Source organism: Coffea arabica, chromosome 8e, assembly GCF_036785885.1.
Source record: "Coffea arabica cultivar ET-39 chromosome 8e, Coffea Arabica ET-39 HiFi, whole genome shotgun sequence".
NCBI lineage: Eukaryota > Viridiplantae > Streptophyta > Magnoliopsida > Gentianales > Rubiaceae > Coffea > Coffea arabica.
The window spans coordinates 1,770,030-1,787,131 of NC_092324.1; the positions used below are offsets into that span (position 1 = coordinate 1,770,030).

Consider the following 17,102-nt stretch of genomic DNA (forward strand, 5'->3'; position numbering starts at 1 on the left):
GTGAAAGCTTACGCGCGTGGCATTTATATCTGCACTGGTGACGAGGAGGTGATGACGTCATGAAAATGAAAATCCTGAACTCGGAGGGACAGGACAGTTAACATTTTCTCGTCCAATGAGAATTCGCCGTATCATCCACAATGGCCCGGTGCATGTGCGCCATTTGTATAATATGCTCTTTAAGGTTGTCACGTGAAAGTCAGCTGATTATCCGTTCCCAAAAAGACAAAGGGTCAGTTGATGGAGTAATTCGTTGACCAAAACTTAGAGGTTTAATTACATTTACGCCCCGAACATTTTGGCAAATTACTAACACACCTCTCATGTTTTGAAGTTTCATTTTATCTCTAGAACCTTTTTTTCCTGGAGAAAATGTAGGCTCCATTTGGAAAAGTGAGTTTTATGGGTGTTTGTAGGCCCGGTTTGGAACCAAAGTTTTTTGACAAGTTTGTATGCTACTAGTTTTTAACAACTTTATCTACAAGAACCCCAAAAAACTTGCAAAAAACTTTCGGTCATGTCTAAAACTTAAATGAAACGACGTCGTTTTGGGGTCAAAAGCTTGAAAAAAACTTGCGGCATTACGGAATAAGGATGTAATCGAGCCAAATCAAACTCGAGTATTGCTAGACTCGAGTTCGACTCGACTCATATATACCTAGGCTCGAGTTCGACTCGAGCTCAACCGAGTACAAAAAATCGATACTCGAAACTTGACTCGAGAAACTCGTGTTAAGCTCGAGACTCGACTCGATAAGGCTCGACCTTTAGTCAAACCTTATCAAGTCGAGCCTAATCAAGCTTTTTGATACACTTTCGTCTTTTCTTCCCTTTTTTAGACATTTTTTCTTTTTAGGTCTTTTTACAATTATGTTATTACTTTTTTGCCATTATGAAATTTTATTATAAAGAAGAATTTATTGTAAATTCCGTAAAACTTATACCCATAATGATCATTTTATAATTATAATACATATATATTATTTAAATTATAAATATATTATTTAAATACCATCGGCTCGACGAGTAGCTCGACAAGCCTCGAACCTAAAAATATTGGCTCGAAACTCGACTCGAATGACAATCGAGTAGTTCGAGACTCGGCTCGAACTCGGTCAACACAAGTTCAAGCCAAGCCGTTGACCGAGTTACTCGCGAGCTACTCAATTATGACTCGGCTCGCGTACATCCCTATTACAGGACAAGACGACTCGTTTGTGGCTTCTTTTTGGTCTCAACATCTGCTTCTGCTCGTCGGAAGCTGATACACCCAAATGAGAAACGGCGGTTGAAGTTGGTCAGACCTCTAGGAAGCAGAGCAGTAAACAGCCGATCCATTGCAGTCCCAGCGAAGGTTCAGCATTTTGGAAGCAGCTCGCAGTCCAGCAAGTTGACGGTGGTCCAGTTCGTGTCCTCCACCACGGTCCACCTGCTCAAGCTTCCCACGTAGTTGCTGCTACAAAACCCCTCTACTTTTAGGTGCAATGTCCTCCTTCATTCTTCGTTTAATTGAGCTCGGCAGCTCTGTTTTAATTTTTTTTTCGGACTTAGCAGCGATCAGCTATTACCCGGCAATGGCTGCCCATTCAACCTATATTAGGATCCCAGGAACAATAGTGGAGGGATTAAATCCCTTTTTTACCTTCTATTTGCTTCAATGCCACGAACCTGCTGTCTGCTTAGTTCTGTGACTAGGAACCCTCTTCGATGTCTGCTTAGTTCGATGTCTGCTTCCATTAAAAATTGCTTCGATGTCTACAATTAGAACGATGCCAGGAACTTGCTTCGGTTTGCATTTAAAATGGAAAATGGTCTTTTTTTCCTTTATGAAATTCGAATCTTTGTTTTTGGAAGTTATTAAAAAAAAATTTAATGCTACAATAAAGTTTTGAAAAAAACTTATACGGTAAGTTTTTATACAACATCTACAGTGATTTACAGTAAAGTTTTAGACAAACTTCCAAAAAACTTAGGTTTCAAACGGGGCATTTACTGTAGATTATTGTAGAAGTTGTATGAAAAAATTTTAGAATGAAAAACTTTTTTCTTTTCTCTCTTCTTCTTCTCCTTTCCCCCTTCCCCGGCACCTTTGCCTCTGACATAGAAGAACAAGCAGCCATGGGAAAATTTTTTTTTTCCCTTTTTCTCTCTCTCTCTTCTCTTTCTCTCTTCTCTCTCTCCTTCTCCCACTATTCCTCTCCTCTCTCTCCCTCTCCCTCTCCCTCTCCTCCCCCTCCCCGTCACCCTCCGATGCTAGAGAACTTACAGCCATGGATTTTTTTTTTTTGCTTTTTCTCTCCCCCTTTCTCGCCACCCTCCCCCTTCTCCTAGTTGCAATTTGGTAGCCCAGCAGCCAACCTGCTATTTTTTTTTTCCTTTCTCTTCCCCTCTTCTCCCTCTCCTCTCCTCTCCCCTCCCTCTCGCACTCCGACGCCAGAGAACTTGCAGCCATGAATTTTTTTTGCTGCTTTTTCTCTCCCCCTCTCCTTTCCTTCCCTAGCTGCAATCTAGTCACACGACCAGATCGCAGCCCCCCTTCCTCTCCCCATTTGCAATTTGGTCGCGCGAACAGATCGCAGCTAGTGGGAGGGGGAGGGTGGTGGGGGAGGGAGAGAGGAAAAGGGGAAGGGAGCAAAATAGGAGAAGGGGTGAGGGAGAGGGAGAGAAAAAAAATAAAAAGAGGAAGGCCGGCATTGATTCTAGTGTCGGAATAGGTGACTGGCGCCGGGAGCGGTGGTGGAGGTGGTGGCTGGCGACAGAGGACGTGGTGGGTTGGGTGAGGGAGGAAAAAGAAGAAAAGTTGAAGGAAAATTTTTTGTGTATTAGATATATTTTGAAGTGTGTAGATTAAAAACTTGATAAATTTTTTAGGATTCATGTAGCAAAATTTGTTAAAAACTAGTAGCATACAAACTTGCAAAAAAACTGAGGTTCCAAACAGGGCTGTAAACTGCATTGATGAATCAAGAGAAAAAAATAATTACAAAATAGGTGTTTGTTCCTAATGATATGCAATTTATGAATTTCTCTTATTATAAGCAATTCCTTATTCTTTTTTCTTTGGGATAAAGTTTACCATCACATTTATGTTTGATTTTGTAAAATGGAATAATGACAAATGAAAAGATTTTGTACTAATAATTGGAAATTAAAAAATATGTATGTTTAATCCTTGCAAGTTTTTCATACATTGCTATTTGTATGTAATGTTATCATCATTATTTAAAAGCGTATAACATTCATAATAGACTAAATTTGTCAACTAATCTAAGTTGGCAGACAAGTTTTTTGTCAAGTTTGTCTGTTACAAGTTTTTTAAAAATTTTAGTTACAGTAATCTCAAAAAATTTTTCAAAGTTTTTAAACTATACACTTCAAAATATTCAAAAATTTACACACTTCAAATATTTTTTTAAAAACTTCTACAGTAAGCTACAACAAAATTTTAGACAAACACCCAAAAAACTCACTTGTCCAATAGGGATAATATGGCTCCACACTCAAACAATCGGAGATGGTTGAGTTTTAATCTTCATACTTGTTCCTCATTTTTTAAATTCCATCCCCGTCTTGCTTAAAAAAAATAAAAAGAAAAACGTTAAAACCATCCAATCTCCTAGATTACTAAATTTTTTACTAAAATAATTAATGTGAACCTTGCAACATCAAGCCCTACTGCCCCTAAAGCCTTGTTTAGATTGTATAATATATTTTTTAATTATCTTTTTATTTCATATATATTTTATCCTACAAAAGTGCTGCAATAATATTAATTTTTCTAAACACTTCAAAAAATGCAATAATATTAATTTTTTCTAAACACTTCAAAAAATGCAATCCAAACAAAAAACTATTTACTACAAAATAAAAAGACAGAAGAAAACTTGGCAAGAAGGTCAAAGAAAGAGATTAAGGGAAAGAATAGGGAAAAGCAAGAACGAAAGGGAAATAAAAGAAAGAGATGAAGGAAAACCCGCCAATTTGACAGCTGCTCGCTAATTCATAACGGGGTTAAAGCCAAGTTGTACAGTACAAGTTTTGCAAAAGCCCCTAAAACCCTAAACCCAGAACAAAGCCTCCAGCTCACATTTTGCTCTCTTTCCCATGGCTTCTTCGGTCTCCCTGAAGAAGAACTACCGGTGCCACCAATCTTTGCAGCAATTCTACACCGGCGGCCCTTACGCCGTCTCCTCCGACGGCTCTTTTATCGTCTGCGCCTGCGACGACACCATCAAAATCGTTGATTCCTCCAATGCCTCAATTAAATCAACAATTGAAGGAGATTCTGAACCTGTCACCGCCCTCTGTCTCAGCCCTGTTAGTAACAATAGTTTCCTATTTTCCGCTAGCCATAGTCGCCAAATTAGGATTTGGGATCTTTCTTCTCTCAAATGCATCCGTTCTTGGAAGGTAAAATTCTAAATTCAGCTTTCTCGGCTAAAAGGTTTCGGTGTTTTTACGTGACTTTTATTCTTTCCAGAATAGAAAAGTTCATTTCTTTTCATGGGTTGTTGCCTGGATCCTGGTCTTTTAGTGTAGTAAGCTAAAGTGACTGAAATAAGTTGACTTTAGAGGAAATTTATGACCATTTGGTTTTCATAAATTCTTTCGGAAATAATTGGGATTTTCCCGTAGATTAATGTTGTTGCACAATTTGAGCCGCTCAATTGAGTATTTTTGTTTTGTATATAGGGGCATGAAGGGCCAATTATGGGAATGGCTTGTCATGGGTCAGGTGGACTGCTGGCAACAGCGGGGGCTGATAGGAAAGTGCTAGTGTGGGACGTTGATGGTGGCTTCTGCACTCATTATTTCAAAGGTCACAAGGGTGTTGTTACTTGCATTATGTTCCATCGTGACCCCAATAGACTACTGGTAAGTTTTACTTTTAGCCCAAGATGTCTCCTGTCAATCGCCTCCTTTCATTTTTATTGTAACTTAAAAGAAAATAGAAAAAATAAAAGGTAGATGAGAATGGTTGAAAAGATTACTAGAAACGAGAGATTGTGTCAATACATGTTGAGTTTTTAAGGTTTTATATCATAACTTTATTTTCATGGTTATATTTTGATTGGTGGAGTGTTCATTTGCATGTGTTTCCTCATGGCTCATTCGTTCTTGTTAAAAATTGAGATGGTCTTTATGGAAATTTTTCTGATAAAAGAGAGAATACGAGATAAAAATCATGGGGAAATAAGTTGAAACTATTTATTGAATGCATTTTGAGTTTTGCTTATATTGGCACTATTTTGCTAGGATGGAAAATGAGATCAAGTAAAGTTCAATTCTTTTGAAGCCAGAATTAGCATTTGAAATTGAATCTTTAGTTTTTGTTTTAATATGCAGTTTGTTATTATCTCCAATTCTGGAAACTGATTTTTGGTCTTGTGCTAAGAGGCCCGTTTCTTACATTAAGCTAACTTTTACTTGTTGCACTTTCTGATATTTTATGCTCACGGTTTCTTGTTAATAGCTTTTCTCTGGCAGCGATGACACTACCATCAGAATTTGGGATCTAAGAACTAAGAAGTGTGTTACAACACTTGAAAAACATCAATCGGCTGTGACATCGTTGGATTTTTCTGAAGATGGGCAGACCTTGATCAGCGCAGGAAGAGACAAGGCATGTCATATATCACTATATGAAAAATAAAAGCCAATTTGAAATTGAAATAAAAAGCAAACCAAAAGGATTCTGATCATTACAGTTCCATAAAAATCATGGTCAGCATATGAATGAGTATCTGAATTTTTTAAAAGCTTTAGTGAGCTAACCAGTTAATTTTAGAGTATTGAGTCTGTGGAGATTAGTTGGCAAAGTATCTATTGGTTTGATAGCAAATGCCTTCTTTAGTTAATGCAAAGAACCTTGTATAGTTTAAATGTTTGGATCTCCTTCAGCAATAACTTTAGTTTTTTGTGTCAAGTATAATATTTCAAAGTGACTGGCTGATGTTGAGATAAAAATTTCAGGTTGTAAATTTGTGGAATTTGAGTGACTTTAGCTGTAAAGTTACTGTCCCTACGTATGAGGCACTAGAAGCAGTTTGTGCCATTGGCTCTGAGTCCACTTTGGCTAAATGTTTGGCTTCACTTATACAAAAACGTTTGAAGGAAAAAGATGGCTCACCATCAATACAATTTATTACTGTCGGAGAACGTGGTATTGTACGGATATGGAATTCTAAAGGGTGCGTCATGGATTCTCTTTAACTGTATATACCTGAGACTACTCTCTCTTTTGTTCTTTTTCCCTATATTAACGTTATGTTTCTTCAGATGTAGCACCAAATATTTTTATACTTTAGATGCTTTTGGACTCCAAAAGCAACGTTCACTTTTTGATAATTGTGAATTTTAATACTTTAGTTTTCCTAATACACCCATTTGGATGTGATAGGCATATATTGTATGTGTATATAAGTAACTTATGCATATCCATACTTGGACGTATTTTTCTGTTTTTAAATGTTGTGTGCATGTTGGATAGGAATGCGTTTTTTGCATGGGCCCACTGGCTGAATTTAGTTGGCAGTTGTGTATATCAGTGCATCTGTAATTTGGACACTGTTTTTTGCAGTATTTTCTCGATAAAGTATATTGGTTTAATTCTTTTTTTTCTTTTTGAATAAATTGTTTTGAAAACAGTGCAGTTTGCCTCTTTGAGCAAAAATCCTCTGATGTTGTTGTGAGCTTGGACAAGGATGAGGTGAAAAGAGGCTTCATATCTGCTATGATGTTGCCCTCAGATCAGGGCTTGATATGTGTTACGGCTGACCAGCAATTTCTCCTCTATACCCCAGTGGAAGACTCTGAAGGCAGTTTGAAATTAATCCTTAGCAAGCGCCTCATAGGGTATAATGAAGAGATTGCAGATATGAAGTTTTTGGGTGAGGAAGAACAATTTCTGGCTGTCTCTACAAGCGTTGAACACGTAAGTTTTCTGTAATTCTTGCAGGGCCTTAAAGTGCCTGGTACATGTTTGTATAATTTTAATTGTTCTGACCCATCTGATGTTAACTATTTTTCAAGATGTTAACTTTTCTACTGTAATGCTGGTCTATCAATTTACCTAGGAGGCATTGTTGGCATTCTGAATTTCTTTCCTTATGGATCATTATTATGCTAGGAGTTTTTAGGGTTTGTAATTGGGTTAGTATATGCTTTAATGTGTTTCTACTGATTCACATGAATCATCAATAATGCTAGTGTCTTGACTAAGAATCTACAAACACTAGAAAGATTGGTTAGCTGCAAGGTACTTAATAGTCTTAATGGAAAAACAAGGTAGTGAGGGCGTTTTGTGTTTCGCTGCTTTATGCAGAGCTTGATTAAATCTTGTAAAGGACATCCTAATCAGCATTTGAGCTGGGTTCTTTTGTTCTACTCTATTACACGCTTAGTTAAGAAAATGTGCCTCTATTATTTCCTTTCAAAATTCAAGGCTGGAAATGTACCTTAGTGTGTTTGGTATGATTCACTTATACTTTATTATTCTGCTTCTGTTGCGTGCAGTGGTGTCTGGAAAGAAACATGTCATAAGGAAAATTGGTGCATAACTTTCTTAGTTTAATGGAGTCATTTGATTTTTTTTGTTCACGTAATGCATGTTCTTGACTAATTATTGAAATGCTAGGGGATTTACTTTGTTAGAATGATCTAACATTGCCATCCTAATGTTATGTGTTGTTATGTACAGGTGCGGGTGTATGACCTTACATCAATGTCATGTGCCTATGTGTTGGCTGGTCACACTGATATTGTTTTGTGTCTTGATACCTGTGTGTTGGGTACTGGCAGAACACTTGTTGTGACAGGAAGCAAGGACAACAGTGTAAGATTTTGATCCATTTCCTCTGTAGGATTAGCTTTTCATCGTCTTCCTTAAGTTTTCATTTTCTTTGTTTTGCTGCTTTTTTATTTTTTGGTTTTGGGGTGCTTTGTCTGTGCATTTTGTTTGAGGCTAGTGAGGATGGTGTGCAGCCACGTATTATTTCATATTAAATTTTCGCTAGTGATATATTCTTGGGCCATTTGTATTTGTCCATTTTAGGATGCTAGTTGACTTTGTGTCCCTGTTTGTTCTTAGATTATAGGAGTTTCCACTTAAGAGAAAGAAAGACTCAGGAAGAAGCAAAAAAATAGAAAATATTGATTTACAGTGGGATTTTTCTATGATTTTTGTTTCCGGTGCATATATTTGTATAATGGCTGGTTATTGTATGTTACAAATTTTATACCATTGCTTTGATAGGTCAGAGTGTGGGATGCTGAAAGTAAATGTTGCATTGGAGTTGGCATAGGTCACATGGGAGCAGTTGGTGCCATTGCATTTTCTAGAAAACATCAGAACTTTTTTGTCAGCGGTAGTAGGTACGTTATTATCTGGGCATATATAGAGTAGAATTCGTCTCGTATACATTTACCTTGGTAGGTATTTATTTTCCTTCTTTAAGTGGGCCTCATCCGTTTTCCATGGGGCTTGGGGAGTTTGTATATTGGCCAATTGGTGGCGATGAAGCTTTTGCTCTATTGCTGCTTATTTGCAAATATGGACAGTAGAATACATCATGTAGTTCATGCACCTTTTTTTTTTTTTAATTTGGGTAATCTTCTGGTAGTGGTTATTGCTGATCATTTTGCATTGCATCTCTTTTGATGCTTGTCTTATTACTGATTATTTTGGGAGAAGAAATGATGTTTTTATTGAATGCAGATCCATAATTCTATGTCATAACAATCAGCAACTTTGTTGTTTCATTGACGTTCTGAACTTGATGTCTTTACCTTCATTTCTTTGATATGTTTACTATGTTGTCTGCTTTTACAAAACTTTCATGGTGGTCACGTTCAGCGACCGTACACTGAAGGTTTGGAGTTTAGATGGACTCCCAGATGGTGCTGAAGATGTTCCTAATTTGAAAGCAAAAGCAGTTGTGGCAGCCCATGATAAGGACATAAACTCACTTGCAGTTGCCCCAAATGATAGTCTTGTTTGTAGTGGCTCCCAGGTTTGTAAGTTGCAATACTTAGTTCCACAACTAATGTCTGTTTTCAGGATTTTGAAGTTGTGGCATCTATGAGAGAAGGTGTAATCTTAGAAAAAACAGTTCATATCATGGGACTGATCGGCTTCTTATCAATTTTAATCATTTCTCATTCTCTCTATATGGTCAGGATCGAACTGCTTGTATATGGAGGCTTCCAGATCTAGTATCTGTAGTGGTACTTAGAGGGCATAAAAGGGGAATTTGGTCTGTGGAATTTTCTCCTGTGGATCAGTGTGTTATAACAGCTTCTGGAGATAAAACAATCAAAATATGGGCTATATCTGATGGTTCATGTTTGAAAACATTTGAAGGGCATACATCAAGTGTAATCAGAGCGTCATTTGTCACTCGTGGGACTCAGTTTGTCTCTTGTGGTAACTTTTATGGATGATGTCCTAACACTTTTCATTCCATATTAATGCATACATACTAAAAACTGGAAAATATTGCTGCATTGAATAGGTGCTGATGGTTTGGTGAAGCTGTGGACTGTTAATACAAATGAATGCATAGCGACTTATGATCAACATGATGACAAGGTTATTTTCTGACATACTGTTTGCATAAGCAATTACATCTATTGAAGTACTTTCTTTTTGGTTTCTTTCTACTATTTCCACCTGGGTCTATGCATATTCAGAATCAGAGACTTTTATTTGCCTGTCATGGCTGTTTGATATGCTTCAATGCACCTTAATTGAGCAGCTTGTGAAGTATGCAATGTTAACTAAATTTGGCATCCTTTTCTAAATAGAAAGCACAATTTTTTTTGTCTATAGTTTCTGAAGCTGCTGCTTCCTCTTCTTTTGGCTATTTAAGCACCTGAGGTGATGCAGACTGTCGCTTTTGAGACAACGTAAGCTAATGACAGAAAAAGAAATGACGAGTTCAGTGTTTCTTGACTAATCTTGCTTTGTTAGAGGTGTGGGAAGTGTGTATAGTTGAACTTTTGGACACTTTGCTGGCTACAACTCCATGAATCTGCAGCCAATGTGGTCTGTAGAACTTTTCATCTTGAAAAGATTTCATTATGTATACCCTTATTGGTTAAATTCTTCAGAGGTGGTAATCATAAACAAGGCTGTTCCCCCTTGTCAGCATTTTTCGTGCAATCTTGGATTTATAGTTTTGGGGTAACTCTCAGTTGTATTGTATGGGTTGCCATGTAGTACCGGTAACTAGCTTAGTGGAGCCCTGGGCATTACAAGCACACCGGGGGTAATCATGGCTTGATTGACTGTACAGTGGATGTGCATGTGTGCTGGGACTGTGGGCATGACTTTCTTTGGACATTTGGTTCTGTGCTTGTTAAAAGATAATGTTAACTACTTGCATATTCTTCTTCTTCAAATTTTAAGTGTACCGAGTAGTTTTCTTGTCAAGAACTAGTGGCAATAAAATAAGCGAGACAAAATGTGGTTCAGAATTATTATATCTAGAGTCTATCACTTTGTGACCACGTGTCTTGTTACATTTTTTCCAGATCAGGTTATTTATATTCCTTGTTTGCTCAATAACTTTGGTCTGCAGATATGGGCTCTGGCCATTGGGAAGAAAACTGAAATGCTTGCTACTGGAGGCAGTGATGCAGTAATCAACTTGTGGCATGACTCGACATCTGCTGATAAAGAAGAAGCCTTCCGTAAAGAGGTAAGGCATCTTTCTGTCTGGTGCTTTATTTTCTGAAACTGATATGAACCACTAGATTTTGGTTTACTTACTGAATTGAAGCTGCATTATGTTTAGGGTTCTTACATTGCATCATTTTTATGCTTCGTGATAGTATGCATGGATACTTGTGCTAAACTCTGGGAATTACTTGGGATGGGCAGAGAGTGAGAGGGAGGCGTGGAGCGGAAGATAGTTGGATGGCATTTATTTGGCTTTTTGGCTTGGAAACATTATTTTGTCTTCTTTAGTTCTAATAGTGATTTGGAACTCATTTATCTTTTTTTTTTTTCGATTTTGGCTTGCCTTAGTGGCATTCTGTTACATGAACCAATCTAGGTTACAGCATCATTATATTTTTGATGTAGGAGGAAGGTGTTTTGAGAGGACAAGACCTTGAGAATGCAGTAATGGATGCTGATTATATCAGAGCAATCCAACTTGCATTTGAGCTGCGCAGACCTCATAAACTCTTTGAATTATTTGGGGAGATCTACAGGTAATTTTTAATTTTTCCCCTACAGTTGTGTCGTAATTATTCTCCCATCGTCTATAATTTTGATTTTCTGCAGGAAGGGAAGTGCAGATGTTCAGATTGAGAAAGCTCTCCGATGTCTTAACAAGGAAGAATTCGCTCAGCTTTTGGAATATGTTCGAGAATGGAATACAAAGCCAAAGCTCTGTCATGTTGCCCAATTTGTGCTCTTCAAGATATTCAGTATCCTTTCACCAACAGACATTGCAGAGGTAGGTGCTCCATGCTTTATGCTCCCCACTGCAACTCTCATGAAATTGTAGCGGAGATCTAATGCTGGTTTTGCGTCATAGAGGATTGGAAAGTAATTTAAAGTCACTTGGACGTTCCTTGTTACTTGATGAGATGTTTTTGAGGGCTTCAAAGACTTGCTCTCTAAATGGGCTCTTGTTTTTACTCCCCCACTAGAAAAGGAAATAAAATCATCTCTATTTACGTGAAATTGAGCATTATTGAAATTTATGGAAAATGCAAAGTAATGGAGCGTCTGTGTGAAATTATTTCAGATAAGAGGCATTGGAGAATTGCTTGAAGGACTAATCCCATATTCTCAGAGGCACTTCAGTAGGATTGATAGGTTGCAAAGAAGCACATTCCTTTTGGACTACACTCTGACAGGAATGTCTGTTATTGAACCAGAGACAAATGTTAGAGATGCAAGGGAGAAAGATATGGAATATTCCAGGAATGATGAAGAGCAGGCTAGGTATAAGGTCGAAGGACAAGAACATGAAAAGCTAGAAGAGAAGGCCTCTTTGAAGAGGAGAAAGTCACGCAAATCTAGAGATGTGGCATACAAGAAACTGAGGGGACTGACTGACAGGGGTGACTCATCCATACCATCACCGGCATAGTACACAGCAAATGTCAAATGCTTTTGAAGTATTCATGATTTAGCATCTGATGCTCTGGCTGCATACATTTGTGAGTGATAGTTCATGGAAGACAGGAGTTGAGAATTGGCTGGGGATCCATTAACTGGGGAGCGAAAATTGCCAATCATGTTTGTTGCAGTTGGTTCCGATGAGTTCTTTGGCAATACAGTGCCCGTGCCCTTACATCTGGCATCAGAGAGTGGTCTGAGATATCCCAACACAGATGCCAAGAGAGTGCTTTGCCTGATGCGTCTATGGTGTAATCTGTAGCATTTGATGATGAAGTGCAAGATTCTTGTCTAAATTATAGCGGTCCCTTTTTCAATCGTCTCTTCCCTTGTACCCATTAATAGACGTTCTAGGTTTCTCGTCATGTAGCAAGCTACGAAATCAACGTTAATCTCAGTAAATAAGTATTTTGAAAATTGGGTCTGTTTTCTATTGGAGTTTGGCAAATCTGTTAATGGATCTATATGGAGGCCAATAAATGCACTGACTTTGATGTATCAGGAAACTTCATTCATCAACCAGCACATAACCGAGTGACGGAATGCTCATAATCAAGTAACTACAAGATTTGCACCTACAATATGCATTGACTGCGTCAGGCATTAGGGAACTTATCACAAATTAGTAAAACCAAAATGATGGTAATTCAGGTTGATCAGAAACCAGCCAGTCATTAAACAGCAACGAGCAACCAGTACTCTTGAGCTGCTGGCTTAACATTACATGACGCCATGATACCCAGCGGAGTCCAGAAGAACTGCTTTAACTTGTTCAGGCAAAATGTCCTGGCCTTCCCTGCATTGCTGTTGAAAATCAAACAAATTTGTCTTTAAGTCCAGGACAGAGAAAAACATCTCAAAGCCAGATCATCAAATGCCATTCTACCACAATTGTAGCTGTAACAGCTCATTTCTAAAGAGTGATCTTAATAGCACATTATGGCAAGTTCTGCGTAACAATGCTCGAAGTAAGGGATCAATTGGATGTTTATTGTGCATCCATGAAACTCTCGACTCCTGAAGCACACAAGTGGTCTGACTTCTTACTATTCCTTTTGATGATTCATGACAATAACTAACATGTTCTTTGTATAACATTTTATCTATACATGGTTCTTTTATCACCAACGCTTTGGCAGTTTTAAAAGTACATGTTGAAAAGAAACCAAAGAATGAGCATGAACAGATCAAGGAAGCAATTGTATTTTGGAAAGCTTAAATGCAAGTGTTTGAAGAAAGAAAGCCAGAGATGAGCATCAACCCGATAAATTAACTAAGAATAACCACAAACAGAACCGGATCTGGAACAATGAAGCCAGATGAAAACTTTTTAAAGATAAATGATGCTTTTAGGATGGTATTAACTTCTTACATAGAACCGTACCAAGTATACCTAATGTTATCAAAACAAAATAGGTAATAAGAATAAGAACGATAAAGCAGGACCACACCTCAGCCCGAAATACATCCAAAGCGAATCCGTTGAAACAGCTGATAACTGCTTGCTGAATATCCAAGCCAAGATTGTCCAGGGCGCTAATGGTGGAGAGTAAAAGACCTGGTCTGCGTGCACAGAACATGTGTATATTGACAGCCCTCCCTTCCCTTAACCTCACCTCCACCTATAAATTAAGAACTACAAAAATTTTAGTAGACCAGGATTTCAGAAACAGCAAAAGAAGAACAACTGGCAATAAAAGTATAACAAACAGTTTCTTAACAATAAAAATTCTGAAATTGCAACTGCCTAAGTTAGCCTACCATGGTGAGAGGGTTAGTAGTCTTTGGATTACTGAGCTCTATTATGACATAATTTTCCAACAATCAGAAAAAGCAAGCCAAATATGAGTCTTAAAAATTGCAACAGACAGAGTCCACATCGATCTTCTTCTGAAAATTTCCAGCCTCTGTTTGATACATGAAAGTGACAAATTACTCTTTTATTGGACCACAAACTGTTAAAGCACATGAACTGTTCTGTTTTGTACCTAAAGTTTTGGAAACAGCCTGTAAAACAAGCACTAGCCCAGGGATGATGCTTAAGCCGTTTCAATCTGGACAAACATATAGGTAGAGCAAGCACAATGAAACTAACACAATATATATTAGCAATCCACCCTCTGCACTCACACCCTATTGTTCTCTATTATGTAGGAAGTTGTTCTGCATAACACTCAAGCCAATGCTACCAACAGAGGGTGATTGGTTCAAAAACATAACTATTAACAGTGGAAAGCTTAATGGAATTGATAAAATTAAATAAAACATATTATTTCAGAATTCTCAGAACCGACGTTAGAGTTCAAAGCACAACAATAAGGATCATATTAAACACATTATTTAATCTTTCTGTCACATGCATCCAGCAGAAAGTCATGTTGAATATTTACCCGTGCAGGTTGGTTGTTTTTGGGACTTGGCAATGAGCTTGAATTCAATTCTTCCTTGACGCAACATGGTAAAGTAGGCAAGGTAGGTGTTAGAGGATGAAAACTTGATGTTTGCTCGAGCAAAGATCCTGATGGAGTAGCCTCAAGTTCATGATGCAGATCATTGATGCGTTGCAAAAGTTCTTTCAAGTACTCAATGGAATCCCCAAGTATTGAAGCCCTATCCATCTTTCAAAACAATAATAACATTTTGATCAGATTAAGCCATAAGCCATAGCAACCTAAAAGCTAAGGGATTAATTAGCCATGTTGGACATAGATGATCAAATCCCATATGAAACTGTAAATCTCAGATTCAACAATTCCAAACTGAACAAACAATTGAGTTCTTCACATTCCACAGTTCAACAGAAAAATGGAAATGTACCTTGCTGATTTTGGGGACAATGGACCTAAGCATATAGAGCCTATCATTGAGCTTCTTCCTGCGGCGCCTCTCAGCCATCAAATTTTTGGCCGGAGGCCCTTTCTTCTTGCCTTTTTCATCTCCATTAGTAACAGCATTGACGTCACCCACATTCCAGTTATCACCAGCGCCATCATTACTTTCATTAGTCCCTCGATCCACATTACTGTTCAGATTAAGCTCGTCGGAATCATAATTCAGACAGGAAATATCATCAACATCCTCCAGCTCCCCTTCACCATCATTCCTTTTGTTTCTCTCATTCTTCTTCTCTGATTTCACCCCATCATCTCCCTCCAACATGAGACCTTTTTCAGCATCAGCAGCCAAATAGTTGTTCCTTAAAGCAGCTCTTTTCTGAAAGAGAGTGGGCGGGTGGGGCAGCGGCTGCTGCTCCACCCCACCTAACGGTAAAACCTCCAGCGGCCTCAAACCCACATAATTAAACTTGTCAGGAAACAAAACCCCGTTCCCAACAAAACCCTGCAGGCCCTCGAGACCAAGGGCAGGTAAATTCGACTCCGGATTGCCCAACAAAACAGAGGAACTGGAATCGGAGCAATAGGGGTTATCGCTGGGCAAGAAGAAATTAGTACTATTATTATCCAATAAGCCATTTTGCTCAACAGGGTCGCTGGAAATCAAGCTGAAAAGGGAGGAAAAGTAAGAATTCGGAGGAAAAAATGAGGAGGAGGAGGAGGAGGGCTGAGAGTATAAATTTTGGTAATGGGTAGTGGTTTCAAAGGATGGATTCGAGGGAAATGCCATGTCGTTGGAGAGAGTGGGCTTGAAATCTTGGGCACTGTTGATGAACCAGTCGGTTCCAAGCATGGATTTGGACAAGGTAGAGGCTGCGGTTGCGGCTGCGATGGCGTTGATTTCTTGGTGGGCTTTGCATGTCTCTTCTTGTGCTGCAGCAGCAGCTGCAATTCTTGGGGGGGCGGACCATGAAAGTGAAGAAGCAGCTTCGGCTTCTTCAGGTTGTTGGGTCCAGAGGGCAGAGTTGGTGTTGGCGGTGGCATTGGAGCTTGGAAGCATTTCTGCTGTAATTGAGGAAGCAGGGAAAGAGACCGGAGAGCAAAGGTTGAAGGGTTGAGGGCTGAGTGGGGAGTAAGATGTGGACACCATCACCACCGCCGCTGGGAGTTTTATCTCTATCTGTCTATTTTTGGCCACAACTCTCCATTTGATTCGTTTTCCTAAACTCGTTTTATATCTCTGTCTTAAAAAAATTTGCTTTTGGTTTTCCTTTTTGTTTTTTGTGTTAAAGATTAGTGGGAAGTTCCCAAACATAAAACTACATAGGATAAATTAGTCCTGTCAACGGGTCGGGTTCGAGTCAGGTTGAAAATTTCGAATCGAGATCCGTTTTATTATAGTAGATCCGAGTCCAACCTACATAACTGATAGGTCTTGAGATTAGAGTCCAGAAATCGGATCCGACGGCTCCTGGATCGGGTTCGAATATACCCGAAAAGAAAATAACCAATAAAAATAAGATTCGGAACTACCTACATATTAAGAAGTTTGCAAGAATGAATTATAATCATTCCAAAACTAAATCTAGAAACAATCACAAATCAATCTCCAAACTTAAACAAATCAAATTACAAAACTAAATCACAAATAACTCGTAATAATCAATTCAAAATTAACCACAAATCAATCTATAAGGTCATTACTAAATTGTTAATTTGGTAAAAGAATGTATTTAGAAATATTTATTTTTTATAATTATTAATATATTGTGCGGGTCCGGGTCGGATACGAGTCGGAATCCTATATTCGGTATTCAACTCACTTTTTTGTTAGAATAAACGGATCTGAATCCGGGTATCCCGTACCAGGAAAAAATTATCAGATCCGGATCTAAACCCGATCCGTTGACAGCCATAGGATAAATGTAATTAATCCAACATAAAATTAGGTTTGATTGCTTTTGGTGCATTTTCTAGGAATTGTCTTTGAAAAAAATAATATAGTGTTGTTACACTTTATGACATATAAAGCGTGCGAGATAAAGGCAAATTCTTAAATATTGAAAATGGTAATGAGGAGAAAATTCATGCAAAATCAATTTGACGCTTGAGATTCATAATGAAGCAATTTC

General features: G+C 38.2%; 2 protein-coding genes across 4 annotated transcripts; one reads left to right on the forward strand and one right to left on the reverse strand.

Annotated features, from left to right (window-relative positions):
- Positions 1-3,976: 3,976 nt before the first annotated feature.
- Positions 3,977-12,553, forward strand: LOC113703454 (protein TORMOZ EMBRYO DEFECTIVE-like). 2 transcript variants are annotated; one of them, XM_027224822.2, is made up of 14 exons: positions 3,977-4,410; positions 4,693-4,875; positions 5,474-5,623; positions 5,974-6,191; positions 6,649-6,934; positions 7,700-7,834; positions 8,255-8,373; positions 8,855-9,011; positions 9,178-9,424; positions 9,513-9,589; positions 10,581-10,700; positions 11,087-11,217; positions 11,291-11,465; positions 11,760-12,553. In XM_027224822.2, the coding sequence occupies exons 1-14, from the start codon at positions 4,105-4,107 to the stop codon at positions 12,105-12,107; spliced, it is 2,652 nt and encodes an 883-aa protein (XP_027080623.1). In that variant the 5' UTR covers positions 3,977-4,104; the 3' UTR covers positions 12,108-12,553. The 2 variants fall into 2 exon arrangements, with proteins under 2 accessions (XP_027080623.1, XP_071918327.1); XM_072062226.1 differs by having other exon boundaries at positions 4,270-4,410; positions 5,488-5,623.
- A 72-nt stretch (positions 12,554-12,625) lies between these two features.
- LOC113703455 (transcription factor SCREAM2) lies at positions 12,626-16,186 on the reverse strand. Of its 2 annotated transcripts, XM_027224823.2 has the most exons (4): positions 14,954-16,184; positions 14,527-14,754; positions 13,588-13,758; positions 12,626-12,940 (listed from the first exon to the last, which is right to left on the reverse strand). In XM_027224823.2, the coding sequence occupies exons 1-4, from the start codon at positions 16,118-16,120 to the stop codon at positions 12,857-12,859; spliced, it is 1,650 nt and encodes a 549-aa protein (XP_027080624.1). In that variant the 5' UTR covers positions 16,121-16,184; the 3' UTR covers positions 12,626-12,856. The 2 variants fall into 2 exon arrangements, with proteins under 2 accessions (XP_027080624.1, XP_071918328.1); XM_072062227.1 differs by lacking the exon at positions 12,626-12,940 and having other exon boundaries at positions 13,615-13,772; positions 14,954-16,186.
- Positions 16,187-17,102: the final 916 nt, after the last annotated feature.